This window comes from Theropithecus gelada, chromosome 9, assembly GCF_003255815.1.
Source record: "Theropithecus gelada isolate Dixy chromosome 9, Tgel_1.0, whole genome shotgun sequence".
Classification (NCBI taxonomy): domain Eukaryota; kingdom Metazoa; phylum Chordata; class Mammalia; order Primates; family Cercopithecidae; genus Theropithecus; species Theropithecus gelada.
Genome location: NC_037677.1, coordinates 119451198 through 119473893, shown reverse-complemented (window position 1 = coordinate 119473893; position 22696 = coordinate 119451198). Strand labels below are relative to the sequence as shown.

At 37.8% G+C, this 22696-nt stretch overlaps 1 protein-coding gene across 1 annotated transcript; it reads left to right on the top strand.

Annotated features, from left to right (window-relative positions):
- The first annotated feature begins 999 nt into the window (after positions 1-999).
- Positions 1000-21447, top strand: C9H10orf88 (chromosome 9 C10orf88 homolog). Its single transcript, XM_025395985.1, has 6 exons — positions 1000-1387; positions 2412-2615; positions 3418-3490; positions 6664-6870; positions 14338-14792; positions 19685-21447. The coding sequence occupies exons 1-6, from the start codon at positions 1224-1226 to the stop codon at positions 19917-19919; spliced, it is 1338 nt and encodes a 445-aa protein (XP_025251770.1). The 5' UTR covers positions 1000-1223; the 3' UTR covers positions 19920-21447.
- The last annotated feature ends 1249 nt before the right edge of the window (positions 21448-22696 follow it).

Sequence of the window (22696 nt, the reverse complement as noted above, 5' to 3'; positions counted from 1 at the left end):
ATAAGCAAAAAGATTAAAGTAATGTGCACTGAGTCATGAACCCAGAATAGACAGCTCTGAAACAAAATTAGATTATGGGTGAGCAAAAACGTTATTTCCTAGAGAGAATACCACCTTAAATACAACTTTGGAACTCTAGATTATAGACGAGTGGAATTTCAGAGTTTCCTTTTTTCAAAAGACAGAAAAATAATCTGCACAAGCCTCTACAGGAAGAGGATGAGGGGGCACACTATATACAGTCCCATCCTGTGGGGCATCTAGAAAGTTCCATCTGCTCCCACTATTCTGTATCCATAGCCTTAAGCTCCTTCAAGACTGAGTTCACATTCTACTTCAACAGAGTCCTGAGACCCCCTTTCCACTCGCTGTTTCCAGTGCCATGAGTAGCGATCTCATGGTGCAGCCCCTGCCTTCGGTCCCTGGGTCTTTCTTGCATTTCAGATTTCTGTCACCTAGAGCATCCAGTCCTGGCTGCCCGGGTTCCCGCGGCCTGAGCGGCAGGTCACACATGGGGTCAGGGAGTGTCAGCTGAGATGGGCACCCGGCGAAGGCCAGCGTGGCTCAATGCCCATCACAGACGCCCTTCAACCCCAAAACCCCATCATCCGCTTCAACCCCCACTCTAACGCGAGAATATGTGTGAGGGAGGCTAGGAGAGTTCGGAGTAAAAATAACCCGAATTGGCAGCGCGTCCACCGCGCTCGCTGCCACAAACGCTGCAGACCCGACGGAGGGGAGGCAGAAAAGGCCCTGGCGTCCCCTCGGGAAAGAACGAGGTCAGGAGTTGGTCTTGCACGCCGCGTAGAGCGACGAGACCACACCTACCTGACCACAGACATTCCACACCAGCTAAGCAACGGCAGTCCACACCGCCTGCTGTTTCTCCACAGCCAACGGCAAAAACACCCTAGTGCCGGCGCGCAGTGCACCGCGCCTGCGCATAGTCTCCAGCGAGCGAGCGAGGGTCTGCCAGTCCACAGGCTCCGCTCTCGACCTCGATCGCTTCCCCGCCCACTTTGAGCGCCGCGCCTGAGTCCAGCAGGCACATGCGCATGCGTGGCTCTGGTGCCTGCTCTCCCTACCAAAGCCAGAAGTGGCCGGTACTTGAAGCGGAGTGAGCCGGAAGTCGCTTTGCCGCCCACTTTCACGCTGTACCGGCGGAAATTCAAGCACTGGAAGAGAGGTTCCGGGGCTGGGCTGGCCTGACTGAAGGCGGCAGAATGGAGACACGGACCGAGGACCGGGGCCTCACCCGCCGCCCCACGCTGGCCTCTTCTTGGGATGTTGCAGGCGGGGCGCTGACCCACAACCTCCTTCTCACCCGGGCCGGTCTCGGCCCCGGTGACTTCGACTGGGAGGAGCTGCTGGCGCCGCCTGCTCCAGGGTGCGCCGAGCCGACGGGGACGGGGTCGCTACGCGCGGCGAGTGCCGCGCTCCTCTGGGAGCTGTGAGGGGAGGCGAGAGGATCTGAGCCCGGGATCCGGGAGAGCAGTTGGTGCCGGGTCTCTAGTGGGGGAGGGGAGCTGCGAGGTGGTCTGGGGTAGGTCCGGCCGGGAAGGGACCGAGGCTCCCGGGGCATGAGCGGGGGAAGGTGACCCGGAGTCGGAATTTCATAAACGTCCCGGACAGGCGTGACAGCTCCTCAGGGCTGCTGTCAAAGTCATTCCGCCCACCTACCCTCAAACAAGCCACCTCCTCTCCAGCAAAACAGGCTGTGTAAAAAGTCTAGCTATAGACGACCGTCGTCGACTTAATTTCGAAAAAAATACACTTTTGTCTTTTATTGTGCGCTGCTCCTACTCCTGTGCACACAGTAGGGGTCCAGTAATTTATGTAATTATCCGAGAGTCAATGGCAGGGGATTGAGTACAATGTTGATGATTAAGGGAAAGATGAGAGGGGAAAGCCCTGATGTGTGACACCTCCATTTCCGCATGAATTCTGTGTTGAGTGCTTGTTGGATGCTTGGGAAGATGCTTGGACCTCAAGGGCAAGTGGAAGTGAGTTAGAAGAAAGAAGCCCCTGCCGGGCGCGGTGGCTCACGCCTGTAATCCCAGCACTTTGGGAGGCCGAGGCGGGCGGATCACGAGGTCAGGAGATCGAGACCATCTTGGCTAACACGGTGAAACTCCGTCTCTACTAAAAATACAAAAAATTAGCCGGGCGTGGTGGCGGGTGCCTGCAGTCCCAGCTACTTGGGAGGCTGAGGCAGGAGAATGGCGTGAACCCGGGAGACGGAGCTTGCAGTGAGCAGAGATCGCGCCACTGTACTCCACCCTGAGCGACAGAGAGAGACTCCGTCTCAAAAAAAAAAAAAAGAAGAAAGCAACCTCATGATCTAACAAGTGGGTTATGAGTCATGTTCAGAGAAGTATACTGTGTGATATTTTCACCAATTTTCCTCTCAGCCAGGATCTGGTGATTTTGAAGAGAAACCTGAACAACCAAGATGAAAACCCCTGCTTCCTTTACCTGAGGTGTGGCCCCGATGGAGGTGAAGAAATCGCTTCTATTGGCATTTTAAGTTCAGCAAGAAATATGGAAGTGTACTTAGGAGAGGAGTACTGTGGAACCAGTAGGGGCAAGAATGTTTGTACTGTCCTGGATGACAGGTGTGTGGCTTGTACACGGGAAAGTGTTCTTCTGAATTAGTGTTTTGAGTTTTCTCACTTTTTGCAATAATTATTGATTCTCTGACATTGATGCCATATGTTATGGGAGAGAAGGTAAAAATGTGCCAGTAGGCATAGAAGTTTAGAACTTTAGAGATCTTAAAGACAGTGTAGATCAGCCTGGTTATTTTTTAAATGTTGAAGTTTAGAACTAACAGTGGAGGTGAATTGGTAGGAGGTCATAGCTAGTTAGTGGAAGAGTTTTATTAGAATGAAATTTTAAGAGGTGTGTCTCTTTCTTAAACTCACAGCAGTCTGTCTTCCAAAAGTTAACTTGGTAGTCAGTCTGGAACTTTGAACGCATTTTCTTCTTGGAAGCCCATTAGAAATGGTGGAGGGATCTAAGACTGTGCTACATAAACCTAATTATTAACCTGTAACGCAACTTGTGATTTTTTTTCTTATGAAGATTTTCCCCCAGTGTGTCTTTAATGTAACCCAAAATATGACTGTGTTGTATCCTGCATGTTGGAAACAATTGCTGTGTTTATTGAGCTTTAAAATACAGTCTGGCTACATGGTTGTACCTACGTTGTATAATGTAATTTTCTCATTGAGCCTAGTAAGTGGTAGATGTAGTCATAGGCAGTGTGCTTCAGTAATGGATCCCAACTCTTCATGCCTCACCAGGAAAACTGAATCTTAGGATTTAAATATTGTTCTGGAAACATTTATTTGTAAGTCTAAATATTAAAAGTGACAACATATGTAAGTAAAAAAATTAATTCTTTTTTATTTTTAGTGAACATGAAAAGGTTATTTTGTACAAAAAATATCTAAAATTGGAGTCCTCTACACATGCTTGTAAAATAAAGGTAAGTTGTCAGTTGTTAACTAATTTGACAACTAAGTTGTTTTTGTACTCTCTGTATGCTTGTTTCCTTTTGGATTACTAATACAATTAGTCCAACTTGCTTGCTTGTTTTTTTTTTTTTTTTTTTCTTTTCAAGACAGTATCTTGCTCTGTTGCCCAGGCTGGAGTGCAGCGGGACAATCATGGCTCACTGCAACCTCATCTCCCGGCTCAAGCTAACTTCCCACCTCAGCCTCCTGAGTAGCTGGGACTACAGGCATGCACCACGATGCCTGGTGTTTTTTAATTTTTAGTAGAGATGAGGCTCAGAAATACTTAGTAAACATATAAAAAGAAATTGCTTTTCTAAAAAATTATCAACCCTTTTTAACATTGTATTAAAAAAATTTTTTTTTTTTTAAAATTTTTCACCCGGTGACCAGGGAGTAGACTTTTTCTCTTAAAATTTAACGATGAGCCACGTGCAGTGGCACATTTTTATAATCCCAGTTACTCAGGAGGCTGAGGTGGGAGGATTGCTCAAGCCCAGGAGTTCAAGACCAACCTGGGCAACAGAGTGAAACCCCATCTCACTAAAAAAATAGTAAAAATAGAATTTGACCATTTATTAACTTTGGATAATGTATTGTTAATATAGTAGTGCTGTGTATTTTGAAGTGTTAGGAAATTGAGCAAAAAACATTTTTAAAAACTCTGTATAGTGGTGGCAAAAACCCATAAGCAGTTTTGGCACTATTTATAAAAGAATGAAATTAGAGAAGTTTCAAGCAAGAGAACCAATAAGTTTAAAGGATTGGACTGTTGTCTTCAGCATGAAAAATATTGTTAAGGTAACTGTTAGTTGTGTCTTCAGAGTCTAGGGATAAGGTAATGAGTTGGAAGTCCTCAGCCCTGAGTGTTAATTCAGTTCTGTCGCTGACTAGTGGATTAGTCTTGGGTAAATTTTGGACATATCTCAGGGGTAAAATTAGTTGAAGAAAATTCTTGGATTTTTTTTATCTCTAAAATTCTGTACTTACTATCATTACTTATAGAAGATTGAAACTTATTTTTACAATAAGAAAAAATAAGTGATTTTCACAGGCAGATAGCAAACTCACGGAACTGATTATCCCAAGATGTTGTTTTGGATAGTATATATTAAATAACTGCTAAAACCATTTGAATAAAGTGATATATTCATTCAACAAAGATTTGAGTGCCTCTTAATGTCAGGTACTATACCAGTCATTTAAGAATTAGCAATAAGTAAATAAACTGAAATGTCTGCCCTTATGTTGCTTGTGTTCTAGTGGGCGAGACAGACAATAAGGAGACCAATGAGTATAATAAGTATTATATTTAATGCTAAAAAAGGCCATGGGGTTAAGAAGAGAAAGGGGAACTACAGAGAAGTTGAGAGGTAGGAGGTTAATAGGGTGTTTCCTTAAAATGTTGAAGACAGTCACGTCTTTGGTTCAACACTCAAGAGTTCTTGGATCATGAGTCTGTATTGACCTATGCCCTTGTTTGATATATGAACCTGTGTGTGTCTCTGAAGGTGAATTTTTTTTTTTTAACTGTTCTATGAAAGTACATGGGAATGCAAAGGGTTATTTCAGGGAAACTCTAGGATTGATAGGAAAGCTTGTTCTGACACAAGGTTTTTGAGCACTTACAAGTTTTTGAGCACTTAGTGGTCGCTACTGGACGTTTTAACATATAATCCTCATAACAACTATGTGAAATCATTGCTACTGTCTTCTCTCATTTTAATCCTGACTCAGATTTAGCATTTGCACAGGGTCACACAGGTTGTAAGTACCAGAGTCATAATTTAAACTTAGGTTTGTCGGATTCTAAAGCCTGTTCCCTTTCAATTTTGCTACTCTGTTGTCTGTACCACAAATGAAATGTCTCTTGTTTCAGAAATATGGACAGAATAAAATGTTGGATAAACTACAGGGATAGAAGCCAGAAGAGCTAGGTTTCAAGCTGGTCCTTTACTAATTGAGTGTCCTTTAACAAGTTAGAAAATCACCCTTGAAGTCGTCATTTCTATGTGTAATCCAGCAAGCTATGTTACATCATTCTGATATTCTTTTATAGTTCTGAATTTGAAAGGATTGAATTTTACTTATTATTTCAGTAAACATTTTGCATGGGCATCTGGCCAGCCTTATTTTTTGTTAAGTAGCAAGTTGTGGTACTTTAAGGTCTCAGATTGGTAGGTATATAGTAGTTCCCCTTCATCTGCGGTTTTACTTTCCCTGGTTTCCATTACCCACAGTCAGCCGAGGTCCAAACATATTAAATGGAAAATTTCAGAAATAAACAATTCATAAGTTTTAAATTGTGCTTCATTCAGAGTAGTATGATGGCATATCCTGCCATCCTGCTCAGTCGTGTCTGGAACATGAATCATCCTTTTGTCTAGTGTATCCCTACTGTATATGTTACTGCCCATTAGCCACTTACAGCCAAATGTATCATCAGAAGGTCAGTAGTAGCCTAGTGCTGTATTACAATGCCTATATCATTCACCTCACTCCATCTCATTACGTAGGCATTTTATGATATCACATCATTACAGGAAGGGTAATGAGATGAAGTGAGGTGAATGACATAGGCATTGTAATACAGCACTAGGCTACTATTGACCTTCTGATGATACATTTGGCTATAAGTGGCTAATGGGCAGTAACATATACATAACTTTTATTATATTGTCAAAATTATTCTGTTTTATTATTAAACGCTTACTATACCTAATTTATAAATTAAACTTTATCATAGGTATGTATGTATAGGAAAAAATATAGAGGTTGGTACTATATGCAGTTTCAGGGAGCCACTGGAGGTCTTAGAACACATTCTCCACAGGTAAAGAGGGACTATTGTAGTTTATTTTTAGTTCTTTAAATAGGTAAACATTTATTTAACCACCTCATTTGTTATTGTACATGAAGTCTTAATTTTTGAAAGGACTCTTTTATTTAAATAGTTCATCTGAGCCTCATGATAAATTGGAATTTTTCCTAACTATTGCTGTTCTAGAGAAAAGTTTAAAATATACTTGAAGTTAGGTTTTAGATTCTTGAATGCTTCACTCTTGTTTAGGTGATACCAAGAAGTGACCTTAAATGATGATTGTTTTTAATATCATTATTTTCTGGAACTTTTGTTTTCTAATAGTTGCTCTCCTTTGGCGAAAGGCAGCGTGTGTTCATCAGTAAAGTTGTGGTACACATGAGATCAGTTTTGGCAAATTCTTCAACAAGCTTTCCTGCTCTAGGATCAAGGATAGACCTTGACAAGGTCCAAACCATAATGGAATCCATGGGGTCAAAGTTATCTCCTGGAGCTCAGCAGTTGATGGATATGGTTAGATTTCAGCAGCGGGTAAGTAGAAATGGATTTCTTTCCAGATGCCATTGACAATTTCAAAACGATTGCTTTTTGTAAAGAAATGTAGTGACTTAAAATTTTCCTTTTATACTGATTTAACTGTTATCTTTTAGTTTTATAGAAGTTAACTTTATAGATTTGCCCTTCTACAAAGTGTTTTGACTACACATTTTCATACTTTTTATGAATTCATTCATTCAGCAAGTTTTTTTTCTTGCAGTGAACAAGGCACTGGTTTGAGCAATTTTGAGTGTGCAAAGATGATCAGTTAGTCTGTAGTCTTTAAGAATTTTTACATTCTGGAGCATGTAAGTGGGGAATGATGAAAACACTAAGGAAAGGCTCACTAAAGGAAGTGGTATTTTATCTAGCCCTTTAAAATGAAGGGTGGGATTAGGCAAGTAAATTAGAAAGAAGGCCATTAGGCCGGGCGCGGTGGCTCAAGCCTGTAATCCCAGCACTTTGGGAGGCCGAGATGGGCGGATCACGAGGTCGGGAGATCGAGACCATCCTGGCTAACACAGTGAAACCCCGTCTCTACTAAAAAATACAAAAAAAAAACTAGCCGGGTGATGTGGCAGGCGCCTGTAGTCCCAGCTACTCGGGAGGCTGAGGCAGGAGAATGGTGTGAACCCGGGAGGCGGAGCTTGCAGTGAGCTGAGATCCGGCCACTGCACTCCAGCCTGGGCGACAGAGCGAGACTCCATCTCAAAAAAAAAAAAAAAAAAAAAAAAAAAAAAAAAGAAAGAAAGAAGGCCATTTCAGACAAAAAAGGTGAATAAAATCTTCAATGCTAGAAGAATTTGATATAGCTGAAAAATGAATAGTAGTTCATTTCTCTGAAGCAAAACAGTAATAGGGGAAGTTTAAAGTAGATTTCAGCTAGATCATAAAGAGCTTTGGATCCTACTTTAAATGTGTAGATGTTTTTGACTTATGTTTCAAGAAATGTTAAGCCACTGTCATGTGTAAGGTGAATCTGAAGAAGGTGAGACTATAAGGAGAAGACAAGCTGCACGTTATTCCCCTCATCCAGATAAGAGTGAATGAGGTCTAAGATTGAACATAGTAACATAATGCTGGATTGTGAGATGCTAAAATGATGGAGCCATTGGGACTTGACAGCTAACTTAATATTGGTATTATGATAGAAAAAACAAGTTAAACATGAAATTGAGGCTCTGAAGATGGTGATGCTAGTAATATAAATGCAGCCCAAAGGAGGAGGAGGCTTGGAGGAAAAAGGAATTTAATTTTGGGAACATTGAGTTTTAGCTGTGAATAAGACATTCCCTGGAAGTATGTTGCAAACATCTGGAAACAGAGGATTAGGAGAAATGGAATGAACCTTCAGTGGCTGGAAGGGAAGTTTAGGGGTGTTCCCACAGTAGCTAACAGGTACTGTGGTGAAGGGAGGGACTGAAGCAAGGAAGAAAGACCCTTGGAGAGTAGCTGCATTTGTAAAGATACAGGGAGAGGAGAAAGGTAACCAGAAATGTAGAAGGCAGCAGTGTGATAGAGTAGCAAGAGAAAGGATTTGATGTTAGGCAAAGTGACTTCAAGCTCTTGCCCTGCCTCTTCTTAGTTCTGCATCCTATGGCAAGTTGATTCATATTTTTTTCAATATGAATTCCTCATATACAAAATCTAAATGGTAACACTGTAAGGATCACAGAATTGATGTGAAAATTTTAAATAATGCAAGAACCCCTTGTAGATTTTGTGTGGTTCACAAATATTAATGTCCCAGTATTGTAATATGGGCTGAGTTAAGAGAACCAGGAGAGCTGAAGATTATGGAAACCACACAAAGAAGAATTTCAAAAAAGTTGGAAATGTGTACTTTTCTTCCTCCCACACCATGTTCTCACCTGGACACCTCGGGAGATTCCTAACTGGCCCTCCTGCCCTGCTACAATCCATTCTCCACAGTGTACTGAGAATGACCTCAAAGGGTAATTGGATCTCACCCTTCTCCTGTGCAAAGCCCCCTGACTGCTTACCTCCCTTTGTACTTAGAATTAATCCTGATTCCTTACCTTGATCTCTAAAATGTAGGCCCTGCTTGCCTTCTCAACCTCATCTCCTGCCATGTTTCCTTGGGCAGCTTGCTTCAGACATTCTGATGTTTATGTTCCATAAATATCTAAATATATTCCCACCTCCAGACCTTTGCACTCATAACTGTTCTCTGTGTCCAGAACCCCCTCTCTGTGATACTTCTGTATCTGCATTTTTCTTATTCAGATCTCATTTTAATGTTACATCCTTAATGACAACTTTCTTAGCCAACCAGTGTAAAGTAGCATGTACCTCCAAATCCATATCAGTTTCATCAGTGCTCTTTTGACCACTTTGTTGTTGTTTTTGTATTGGTTGCATGTTTATCTCACTAAAAGATAAACTTCATGCAAACAAGACTTATCTGTCTTGTTTATGGCTCCAAGTACATATACACAGTCATGCGTCAATTCACAGTGGGGATATGTTCTGAGAACATAGGTGATTAGGGGATTTCACGGTTGTGAAACCATCATAGTATGTACTTGCAGAATCCTAGATCATATAGCCTACTATCTACCTAGGTTACAAACCTGTATAGCGTGTTACTTTACAGAATACTCTAGGCAGTTATAATGGTAAGGATTTGTGTATCTAAACATAGAAAAGGTACAGTAAAAATATAGTATGCAAGATGAAACATGGCACGCCTCTGTAGGGCACTTACCATGAACTGATCTTGCAGGACTAGAAGTTACTCTAGGTAAGTCAGTAACTGAATATGAAGGCCTAGAACATTACTGTACACTGCTGTAGACTTTATAAACACTGTACATTTAGGCTATGCTAAATTTTTTAAAGCATTTTTTATTTTTCAATAATAAATTAACCTTAGCTTATTGTAATTTTTTTTTTTTTTTTTTTTTTTTTGAGACAGTCTTCTTCTGTCGCCCAGGCTGGAATGCAGTGGCATGATCTTGGTTCACAGCAACCTCTGCCTCCTGGGTTCAAGCAATTCTCCTGCCTCAGCCTCCCTAGTAGCTGGATTGCAGGCACATGCCGCCACACCGGACTAATTTTTTATTTTTAGTAGAGATGGTGTTTTGCCATGTTGGCCAGGCTGGTCTTGAACTCCAGGTTCTCAGGTGATCCACCCGCCTCAGCCTCCCAAAGTGCTGGGTGGGATTACAGGCGTGAGCCACCATGCCCAGCCTATTGTAACTTTTTAACTTTGTACACTTAAATTTTAAAAAAGTTTTTGACTCTTTTGTAGTAGCACTTAGCTTAAAACACAAACTTGTTATATAGCTGTAAAAATATATTTGGTTTCTTTATATCCTTTTTCTATTAAGCTTTTTTTGTATTTTTTTTTTTTTTAATTTTTAAACTTTTTTGCTTAAAACAAAGACACAAACATTCACATTAGCCTAGGCCTACAGAGGGTCAGGATCATAAGTATCACTGTCTTTTACCTCCATATCTTGCCCCACTGGAAGATCTTCAGGGACAGTAATACCCATGGAGCTGTCATATTGTATAATAACAATGTCTTCTTCTGGAAGACCTCCCAGAGGACCTGCCTGAGGTGGTTTTACAGTTAACTTTTAGAATATATAAGCAGAAGGAATATACTTTAAGACTAAAAGTATAGTATCATAAATACATAAACCAGCAACATAGTCATTGATTATTATTATTATTACTGTGTAGTATATGGTGTACATAATTGTACATGCTATGCTTTTTTTTTTTTTTTTGAGACGGAGTCTCACTCTGTTGCCCAGGCTGGACTGCAGTGGCACAGTCTCGGCTCACTGCAAGCTCCGCCTCCCGGGTTTATGCCATTCTCCTGCCTCAGCCTCCTGAGTAGCTGGAACTACAGGCGCCCACCACCTCGCCTGGCTAGTTTTTTTGTATTTTTTTTTTTTAGTACAGATGGGGTTTCACCGTGTTAGCCAGGATGGTCTTGATCTCCTGACCTCGTGATCCGCCCGTCTCAGCCTCCCAAAGCATGCTATGCTTTTATATGACTGGCAGTGCAATAGGTTGGTTTACACCAACATTGCCACAAACATGTGAGTAATGTGTTACTGTGATGCCACTTGGCGATTGGAATTTTGTAGCTCCATTATAATCTTATGGGACCACTGTCATATGTGGGTCCATTGTTGACCAAAACTTTGTAATGTGACACATACATACATATATATGTGTGTGTGTGTGTATGTGTGTATATACGTGTATATGTACATGTATGTATGTGTGTATATGCACACACACCTATTGAATTGATCAACTGTTTCTTGGAGATCCTCAGGGAGTAAGTATGAATAGTGACGAGACATAAACCAAGTTGTGAGGGATTAGGTAGTAAGGTATTTAGGTAGTAACTGGGTATTTGGGATGTGGAGTTACTAAGTGCACACGGTTTTTTTTTTTTCAAGTTTAGAGATAAAGAGGAAATTAGAAGATACTTTTGTAAAGGAATATTGAAGATAAATAAAGACTTTGACAAGCTTGTGAGATTTGAGCTTTATTAAGAATTTATTTAGGGCAGTGTATTTTTTCAAGTACAGTCCATCATTGAACACCTGTGTCAGAATCCTTTGGAAGGTCTTCAAAATGCAGATTCCTGGCCCTCACTACTCATTCCCAGAGGGTGGGGTCCAGGAATCAGTGTTTTAAACAGTCATGTCTAAGTGAGTTTTATGTACATTGTAGTTTGATAATAACTCTTTTAATGGAAGATTTTAAAAAGGAAGCAATTGTTTGTGAACAAATTTTGGAAACAATTAGAGAATATTAGTTTACTGTCTGATTTCTCTATTTTAAAATCTTGACTTTAGGAAAAAATGAAACTAGATATATTTTTATTTTGGCCGTGTCTTTAAATTTTTATAGTTTTATTTATAAGTAATTTTTCTTCACCATGAATTTTAACCAAAACGGCCACCTGAGAATTCTTCATTTCCTATGGTGGCATGTAGACATATTTGAATTTCTTGATATTTAATCCAAAGAGAAAAGATCATCTAAAGAGCTCTCATCTCAGAAAATACGACCTTTTTAAAATTGTGGTAAGAATACTTAACATGAGATTACCCTCTTAACAAATTTTTAAATGTACAATATGGTGTTGTTAATTATAGACCCTGTTGTACAGAAGGTCTGTAAAACAGATTCATCTTGTAAAGCTGTAACTTTATACTCATTGAATAGCAGTTCCTCGTTTCTCCTTCCCCCATCTCCTAGCAACCACCATTCTACTCTCTGTTTCTGAATTTAATTATTTTAGATACGTCACGTTAGTGGAATCATCCATTATTTATTCTTCTGTGCCTGGCTTATTTCACTGAGCATGTCTTCCAGATTGATCATATTGTCACATGACAAAATATCCTTCTTCTCAAAGGCTGAATGGTATTTCATTGTATGATATTCATTCAATGATATTTCATTTTCTTTATCAATACATCAGTCAGTGAACATGTAGGTTGTTTCTGTATCTTGGCGGTTGTGAGTACAGCTGCAGTGAACATGGGAGTGCAGATAATCTTTTTGAGATCCCAATTTCAGTTCTTTTGGATATACGCCCAGAAGTGAGATTGTTAGATCATATAGTAGTTCTATTTTTAATTTTTTGAGGAGCCTCCGTACTGTTTTTCATCACTACCGTACTATTTTACATTCTTAACCAATGACTGATTTTCATAATCAGTGAATTTTTATAAACAGAATATTATATGTCAGGAAAAATTTACATAGCAAATACCTTTACATGTAGATTTTTCTGTTTAAATGTTCTGCCTCCTTAATGTTCACCCGTAATTTTGATATTGACTGTAGTGTAAATATTATTACTTTTAATGTAGTTGTCCACTGTACATTTTGTTTTGAAATGTCATAGAGAAATAAATGGACTTTCCTGTTATAACTGAATAACTTCCTTTGAGCTTATGGGGAGTTGTCCAATGTTAACATTTTATAATTTTACTTAATTCATCTTATTTCAGGAATATTTAAATATTCAGGTTTATTCAAAACTTGCATTTTATAAAGCAAGATAAACTTACAATAGGTTAACATTTCTCTATAAAGAGCACTTTTCCAAAGTGCAGTTTGGTAAAAAGTTAGATGGGGACATGACATTACAAATCTTCCCCCAGCTTCCCTGGCCCTTATTTTTCTCCTTTCCGCTTTATTTTTCCCTAAAATATTTATCACCATCTCCATTTCATGATACATTTTTTCTTTCTTTTCTTTATTTTTTTCTCTTCTTTCTTCCTTCTTCACTTCTTTTCTCTTTCTCTTACTTTCTTCTATTTCCCCTTTTTCCTTCTTTTCTTTTGTAGTTTGTGTCTCCTTGCTGCCCTGTCATACAGGCTCTGTGAGGTCAGGGATTTTAATTTATTTTTTTCACTGCTTTATTTCCAGTGCTTGAAACAACACCTAGCACAGAGTAGATTCTTGGTAAATATCTGTTGAATAAATGAATGTTGTTCTGGCTTAGTTTAGTAATAACTTTTTAGAATATCTGTAAGTATATGAACTGAGTTTCTTCAGCTAATTTACATATTGCTTTTTCAGTCTGTTCCACCAGCTGTTGAACAGCAGTAAGTGTGGGATGATATCCCCTGATAAGAATCTATAGTAGACTTTTATGTTTTGAATTTAGAGTAGAGCCATATGCCTTAACACTTAGGCTAGAGGTATTTTCTTTTATCTAATGGAAAAATTAAAGAGCATAAAAGGGAGATATTGTAATCATCCCTTCAAGGTAAGCCAGAATCTTCTCAGGAAATAATACTGCATAAGCAGTTGAATTGAGGCTGCAAAACAACCCTCATTATCCTGGGAATTCTTAAAGCAAACCCAGCCAGAAGTAGCTAATTTCAGTCATTGAAAATGTCACAGATGTATCCATAGAGCATCTAACTTTAAATAGCGTAACTATCTGTGTAGTTTCCAGGAAAAATTCATTGCAAAAGATTCTACTGGATAAAAGTCAGTGACTTACCATATTTTGACAGTTGGGAATGATATAATTGAATTTTAAGAAACTTATCGGTTCTTGTGACTCAGTTGAGAGTAGTACATTTTATTATCATAGACATTTGTAGTGGAAACGTTAGTGTCAGTGCAGTTTTACTATTCATGCTAGTATTTATTTAATATTTTATTTTGGGAAAAACTACAATGAAATAATTGAAAGTCATGACTGTGGAGTTAAGTGGCCTGCATTCATGTCCCAATTCTGCCACTTACTGGCTGGTTACCTTGGCTACGTACCTTTAGCCTTGGTCTCCTCAGCTTAATATTGGGATAGTATTAGTGGCCTACTTTATAAGGATGTTTTGAGGATCAAATGAAACAATACACAGTGCCCAACTCATAGTAATTACTCCAAAAGTTAGCTGTCAGTATTATTAATATTAACATTTACTTGTTTACTTTGTTTAGAATTGTATTCCCATTGGAGAGCAGCTTCAGTTGGTGTTGGGCAATTCTGGATACAAGCATATGATTGGACTACAATCCTCATCTACCTTAGGAGCCTTAGACAAGTCATCCTCCACACCTTTTCCTTTTAGAACTGGATTGACATCTGGGAATGTGACTGAAAACTTACAAACTTACATTGATAAAAGTACACAACTACCTGGTGGAGATAATTCTACCAAGCTTGATGAGTGTAAAATTGTGCCTCAAAACCATTCCCTTCTTGAAAATACTCTTAAAAATGCAACGTCCTCTTTCTCACCAAAGAAAGCAAGTGACAACTCAAATATACCTAACTCTGAATTGCTGCCTTTTCTCCAGAATTTATGTAGTCAAGTTAATCATCTCCGTGTGGGAAATAAGACCGAGTGTCAGGAAAACATCACCAAGCATGGTGAACGCATTCTTGGTGTTGGGTAAGTATTATTTTAAGACATACGAAGTTTTGATTTGGTAGGTGGAAAAATCAGATAAAAGGAAACAGATTTGTCTCAATGAGTACTCCTAAAATGCATTTCCAGAGAAAATTTTAGCAAGTTTTACATTTTACCATTAATACACTTAAAGGGGATAACTAATGGATTACTTTGAAAGAAGTCCCTATAACTGGAGGTTTTGCACACTTCTCAGGCATTTTGTGGAAGGGTCACAAGTATTAGTTCACAGTTGGAATAGAAAGTGATTTGCATGAATGGAAAGGAGCTGTGGGAATCATAATCTTTATGTTGTTTTTATATATTTGTACTATTTTGTGCCTGGGTATGTTAAGCATGTCATTGTGACATTTTCCTTGAAGATTATGTTTGATCTAGGCAAATTCCTGAATTATTAAAAAACTGTATTACGATAATAATAATTTGTAGTTTACAGGCTATTATCCCCAGTCTCTTAATCCCTTATTTTGGCAGTACATATTTGATTAAGAGGTAGCTAAGTATTTAGTATGTTCCTAATTGCTTAATATATAGTGTGTCAAAATGGTGTTCTAGACTAGAATTCAAGACTCTAGGTGTGGTTTTGGCTTAAACATGTTGCCACACTGTTTAATATTCTTTAGCGTAAGAGATTTTATTTGAAAATGAGGTAGTTGGATTATTTTGTAACTAAACACCACCAACAACAAGCAGGATTGAGTTGACATTTGTAGAGAACTCTACCAACAATAGGAGAATATACACTTTTTTCAAGCATCTATGGAAGATTTGCAAAGATAGATTATATCTTGAGTCACAAAGCAAATGTGACCAAATTCACGAGGATTGAAATAATACAATGTATGTTTTCTGACCATAAATGAATCTTACTAGAAATCAATAAAAGACAACAAAATTTCCAGATTTTGGGGAATTACACAGTATTCTTAAATTTATGGTTCAAGAAAAAGTCTTGACAGAAATTAAACATATTACACAGAAATGAATGAAAATACAACACATCAAAATTTGTGGGATGCAGTTAAAAAAGTGTTGATAAGGATACTTATAGCACTAAATGATTACCTTAGAAAAGAGGATTGTTCTCAAATCAGTAGCATAAAACTACAATTCAACCAAAATAAAATAATCTGAATAGTCCTATGACCATTAAAGAAATTGAATTTACAATTTTAAAGCCAAGCAAACTGAACTAAAAGCAAGCAGAAAGAAGGAAATAATAAAGAACAGAAATCAATTTAACTGAAAACAAGCAAACAAAGTCAGTGAAGCCAAAAGCCAGTTCTTTGAAAATTTCAATAAAATTGGTAAACTTCTAACAAGACTATCAACAGATAAAAAGAGAGAAGATGCAATCATCAGTATCCGGAATATAATGAGATGTCACTACTGATCCTAAGGCCATTAAAAGATAACAAGGAAGGGAATGTTACAAACAAATTTATGCTCATAAATTTGACAACTTAGGAGAAATGGATTAATTTCCCCAAAACTACAAACTACCAACCAAACTCAGCCAACATGAAATAAGTAATAGTCCTATAACCACTAAAAATATTTAATTAATGATTGGAAAGCTCATGAAAAAGAAATATCCAGGCCCGGATGGTTATACTGGAGGTTTCCACTGAACATTTAAAGAACATCAATTTTACATGCTTTCAAAAACTAGAAGAGGAGGGAAGACATTCCAGCTCATTCTGTGAAGTCAGTATTAGCCTGACACCAAACTAGAATGCCCCCCAAAATTAAAATACACAAAAATACATGTAAATATATGTAAATATGTAAATCTATAAAAAGTACTTATACAGTATATGAAAAAATTTATAAGCCTAACAAAATATATACAGGATATGTGAACTGAAAAGTATAAAATACTGACGAAGGAAAGAAAAGCCCTAAAAACTGGAGAGACATACCATATTAATGGATTTGAAGATAACAACATAGTAAAACCGTCAATTCTCTCCTAGTTGATATATAAATTTAATGCAATTCCTATGAAAAATCAAGCATGATTTTTTATAAATATGAATGAGATGATTCTAAAATTTAGAAATGGGGAATTTTTTTAAATGGAAAGATAAAGGAACTAAAAATTTTTGAAAAAGTATAAGAGAAATCACTACTTGATTTCAAGACATATAGCCACAGTATTCAAGACTGTTATTGTCAGAGGGATAGACTTATAGATGGATAGCACAGAAATAACTCTACACAAGTACACCAACTGATGTTTGACAATGCAAAAATAGTTTGATAGAGGTAGAATTGTGTTTTTAACATGTGCTGGAGCAGTTGGATATCCATAGGCAAAAAATGAATTGTGGCTTAAACCTTATACTTTATGCAAAAATTAACACAAAATTATAGACTAAAATGTAAAATATAAAACTATAAAGCTTTTCTATGGGAGAAACTCTAGGGACCTAGGACTAGTAAATGAGTTATCAGATATGACATCAAAAGCATGATCCATAAAATAAAAAACTGATACATTGGGCCCCATCAAAATGTAAAACTTTTGTCTGTGAAAGACCCTGTTAAGGGAATTAAAATACAAACTGGGAGAAATTCTTTGCAAAGTACAAATCCAGCAAATGACCTGTATCTGAAGTACATAAAGAACTCTCAAAACTCTATGTTAAAAGAAAATAAAAATAAAACCTAATAATCCAATTCAAACATGGGCAAAAGAATAGTCATTTCAACAGACGGGATATACAAGTAGCAAATAAGCACACGGAAAGTTGATCAACACTGATTTCATGACTATTAGGGAAATGCATATTAAAACCACAAGGTATCACTACATATTTGGATGGCTAAATTTTAAAAATGGTAACAATACCAAATGCTGACAAAGATGTGTGGGAACTGGATCTCTCATACATTGTTGGTAGGAATATAAAATGGTACAGTCACTCTAAAAATTATTTTGACAATATCTTAAAAACTAAACATACAGTTACCATACAACCCAGCAGTTATACTCCTGTACATCCCAGAGAAATGAAAGCTCAGGTCTACACAGAAACTTGTACACAGTTGTTAATAGACGCTTTCTTTGTAATATCCCAAAAGTCCCAACTAAAATGTCTTAGCAATAGGTGAATGGTTAAACTGTGGTACATCCATATCATGCAATGCTGATGAGCAGTAAAAAACAACTTGGACATCTCTCAAAGGTGTTTTGCTGAGTGACAAAAGAGAATCTCAAAAGGTCACATACTGTATGATCTCACTTATATAACATTTTCAAAGTAATAAAATTGTGGAGATGAACAACATGTTGATGGTTACCAGGTATTAGGGAAAGAAGACTTTAGGGAAGTAGATATGACAATAGAGGGGTAGCAGGAAGGAGATCATTGTAGTTAAAGAATGGTTCTGCCTCTTGATTGCGGTGGTGGTTAAATAAATATGTGTACATGTGATAAAATGGCATAGAACTATACACACACATACTAATATCAATTTCCTGGTTTTGATATTGGATTATAGGTAGATAAGGTGTAACCATTGGGAGGATTGGATAAAGGGCACTGAGAAACTAATATCTTTGCAACTTTCTGTGAATCCATAATTATTTCAAAATAAAAGAGTTTCCTAAAAACTCTAAAAATAACAATAAACCCACTGTGTATTAACATAAATAACAGTCTTTATGAAAAAAAGCCAGATTTTAAAATTTTATTGAGAATAGTATTATTTTAAATGTACGTGAATCTATACATAGTATAGTCAAATATAACTAGTAAGAGCACAGTAGGAATACTGAGAACAGAGTGGATTAATCTCTGAAAAAGCATATATTTATACACTAAATCTCTACTACTTTGTGAAATTTTAGGAAAGAGAAGAATACACAACTACAGATTCTGTTAGTCATCAGAGCAGTAACATAGATTTTGTAGCCTCTTTCATGAGTATGAGGATGAAAAAGTCAAATAATATCTTAGTATAAACCTACTTGTGACCTCAGTGAATTCCCAAAAGAATCATGGAGACCCCAAGGTTCTGTGGACCACATTCTGAGAGTTCCTGTTCTTACTTTGAGACAGAGTGTTGTTTTATCACCCAGGCTGGAGTGCAGTGCCGCAATCTCGGCTCACTGTAGCCTCTGTCTCCTGGGTTCAAGCGATCCTCCCAGGTAGCTGGGACTACAGGCGCCCACCACCATGCCCAGCTAATTTTTGTAGTTTTAGTAAGGGACAGAGTTTCACCATGTTGGCCAGGCTGGTCTCGAACTCCTGACCTCAAGTGATCCACTCACTTTGGCCTCCCAAAGTGCTGGGATTACAGGCGTGAGCCACCGTGCCTGCCCTGAGACTTACTGTTCTAATGTTCATGGTGAATGTTAGAAATTGATGTTCTTTTTATTTATTTTGTTAGTTTGCCCATTCGAGTTAAATTATCAAGTGTTTTTATATCAGGTTAAGAAATAACCTTCCAGTAGTTTAGTAAGGTTGTTTGTATGAAGGAAGAAAAACTTTATAGGGTTGCTTGGGGAAGTATTAGAAAATACACATGTTGACTTTAGAAGAAAATTGGGCAAGATCAGTTTTGATTTGGAGCTCAAAATCAAAAAGACCCTTCCTAAAGACTTGCTCTTTGGGGGTTCCTTTTCACTTTTATATTTCTGTTCAATTGTATACTAAAAAAGAATTAAACAATAATGTGTTGGGCATTTAGGGCTGTGGTTGCCTATTGTGGCTGTGTATGAGAACCTAGAAATGCGTTGTAAGAAGACAGAGCACAGCTGTGGAGATAAATCTCAGCAATTTATGTTGGCTGCTCGTTTTATAAGCTTGGTTGATTTTGTTGTAATATTAGGGAAAATTTACATATTTTTAAAAATGTATTTTTAGAATGGAAGAGCAACCTGTTTGCTCCTACTTGGAAAAGATTCTTTCTGAAAATATGGAACTGATGGAAAAGAAACTTATGGATTACATTGACCAGCGGATATATAAACTCCAGGAGCACATTGATGATAAGATTGCTTTGTTAATGGATTTGCTGCAAAATCCCAACTCCCCGCCCACTGGGATACCTCTGAGACACTATGACTCTGGAGAAAGACTTTCAAATGGAGAAAGATAAGCTCTCGACATAAACAGTGTACTGCAGATATTTATTACATATTTATTACAAAGCCAAAACCCAAAAATATTTATAAAAAGCAAGTATTTAATGTCCTTTGAGGGATCATTGTCTTACACAAAGTGACCTCCGTTTTCATTTTTACTACACTTGTTATTTTAAATCCAGTACTGTACACCGAGTTAATATGATACAGTCAAATTATTTTTGCTCACGATATTTTTCAGTCTTACAGAAATGTATGTATACTTGTGTTAAGAGTTCAAAATGCTTGAGGATTTCTAATACAGTTCATTAGTTTGTATTGTATATGTGTTTAAGTATAATTTTTATTTATACAAATATTTTATAGTCTTAGAAGTATGAAAAATAATGCTTAGAGTATTTGAATTTTTTTCTTTTTCTAATTGTCTTGGAAAATTGGATACTTAAGACTTGGAGCCTTTAATTCAGATTACTAGTTTACGTTTTGTATTGCTTATCTGAGATAATGAATAAGATGTGATATTTGGCATGTGTAAAATTAGTTCACTCTGGGGCTGTTAATATTATTTGTTTCATTACAGAGTAGCTGTAGGTAGGAAAGTAAACATCAGAACCAGCCTAGTCCTTGTTATGATTAGTACTTTGGATTTGATATTTCCTGTAAAACAGATGCAGTCATCTTGTTTGACCTCAGTAACTCCAGACAGTGTAAGAAAACCTCTCCTTTTGAGCTGATACGGGTTTTCTCCCCAGAATCCTTTTCTGGCATGTTTATTGTATGAAATACTGAGGCTCTCCATTTAAGGATGAACACATATGAGTCAAGGGATTGCAGTTCTCTCTGATAGGCTTAGGTTTCGGATCTTATAACTATTGTATATGCATTGAAGTGTGATATATTTGCATATAAAAATAAATGCACCTTCTCTGGGAACTACTTGTCTTTAGTTAGTAGAACTGTTTTATTTTCAACTAATCTTTACTTCAAATGTCTTATTTTTTAGAAAATGGGTGTCTCATACTCATTTAATGTTTTGGCAAATTTCTTCTTTAAAAGTGTTACCTGATGTAATTCCTGCGTGACATAACTGAATTTTTACCCTGCCCTAATAACTCTGCTTATCTTTAAGAAACAGGGTGCCTGTGTTGAAAAGTTCCCTTTGTAACCAGACCAAAGGAGACTGGTTACAACCATGATAGCTGACCAAATGACTTTTAAAAGACCTCAGCCTTTTTATAATCTTATTTCTGTGCTAAATGACACTCCTACCAGCTCCATGACAGTTGACAATCGCCATGACAATGACCAGAAGAAGCCATGAAAGGACAAAAAGGAAGGCAGCACTCTGGTTTTAGGAAGTTCCCTGCCCATTTCTGAAAAATCCATGAATATTCCTCCCTTTGCTTTAATGTGAAACACCTTTATTAGAGAAATTATATTTTAACCCCCTCACTCCTCATTAGTTGAAAAGTTGATTTGTGAGCCATGCTCCTGCTTCTCAATTCTGTGGCAATTGAATAAAACCTGCACTGTTTGTCACTCTTTTTTGGTTTCATGTATCGGCTTTGTGACACCCAACAGGAAAAGACCCCATCTTTTGGAGGACCAGCTTTGTTGGTAACAAAAGGAGGGCTAAGTTATATGCTGTTTGTTCATTTTTATCATACTACAAAGGTGATACAGTATATGGAACAAACTGTGACCATAGTAATGTCAGGATTTGCATATCCCTTTTTTGAAGGGCCATTATTTATGGGATGTTCATAACATATATAAGATAGTATCTCCGTTCTCATTGAGAAGTCTGTCTCAAGTTTGAATCTGTTAGTTGATAGTCCTGCATCTTGTGGTAGTTGCAGTCTGTTCATTGATTCACCAAGTGCCTCGCTATGATGTAGTAGCAATTACTGTATTCCAAGCAAGGATGATGAGTGAAGTTAGAGGCAAACAGTTGAAAGGTCAATTCTGAATTCCTTCTGCATGCATTTGATGATGAAGTAATTGGGAAGCAAGATCACAATAATTTTTAAAGAGTAATATTTGGCAATTTGAAATTTGATAAATTTGTGATTTCTCTACACACTCTTATGCATTTGTTATTTGGAACAATGCCAGCATAACATAGAGGAACTGTTATTTGAATTAGCTTAGTGTTTATGTTAAAAGTCAAAGACAAAATATCCCTGAAACTATTTCTTTTTTTTTTCTTTTTTTGAGACAGAGTTTCACTCTGTCACCCAGGCTGGAGTGCAGTGGTGCAATCGATCTCGTCTCACTTCAACATCCGCCTCCTGGGTTCAAGCAATTCAACTACCTCAACCTCCTGAGTAGCTGGGATTACAGGTGCACACCACCATGCCTGGCTAATTTTTGTATTTTTAGTAGAGACGGGGTCTCACCCTGTTGGTCAATCTGGTCTTGAACTCCTGACCTCAAATGATCCACCCACCTCAGCCTCAAAAAGTTCTGGGATTACAGGCGTGAACCACCGCACCCAGCCCCTAGAAGTATTTCTATTTCGAATGGCTGATTTAGTTTGGCTTCCCAGTGTGAGGTAGAAAACTTCTGAAATTAAAGTATTATAGTCTGTCTGGGCATGGTGGCTCACACTTTGAGAGGCTGAGGCAGGGAGTTTGAGTCCAGCCTGAGTAAACATAGTGAGGCCCTGTCTCTACAGAAAAAAAGTGTTACAGTTAAGGAGCCATGCAGGGTCATTTATTAAGGGTCAGTATTTTTCATAGTTGCCAAAACATTTGATTAACAGGGAGATTAGTTTTCTTCCTTGAAACTG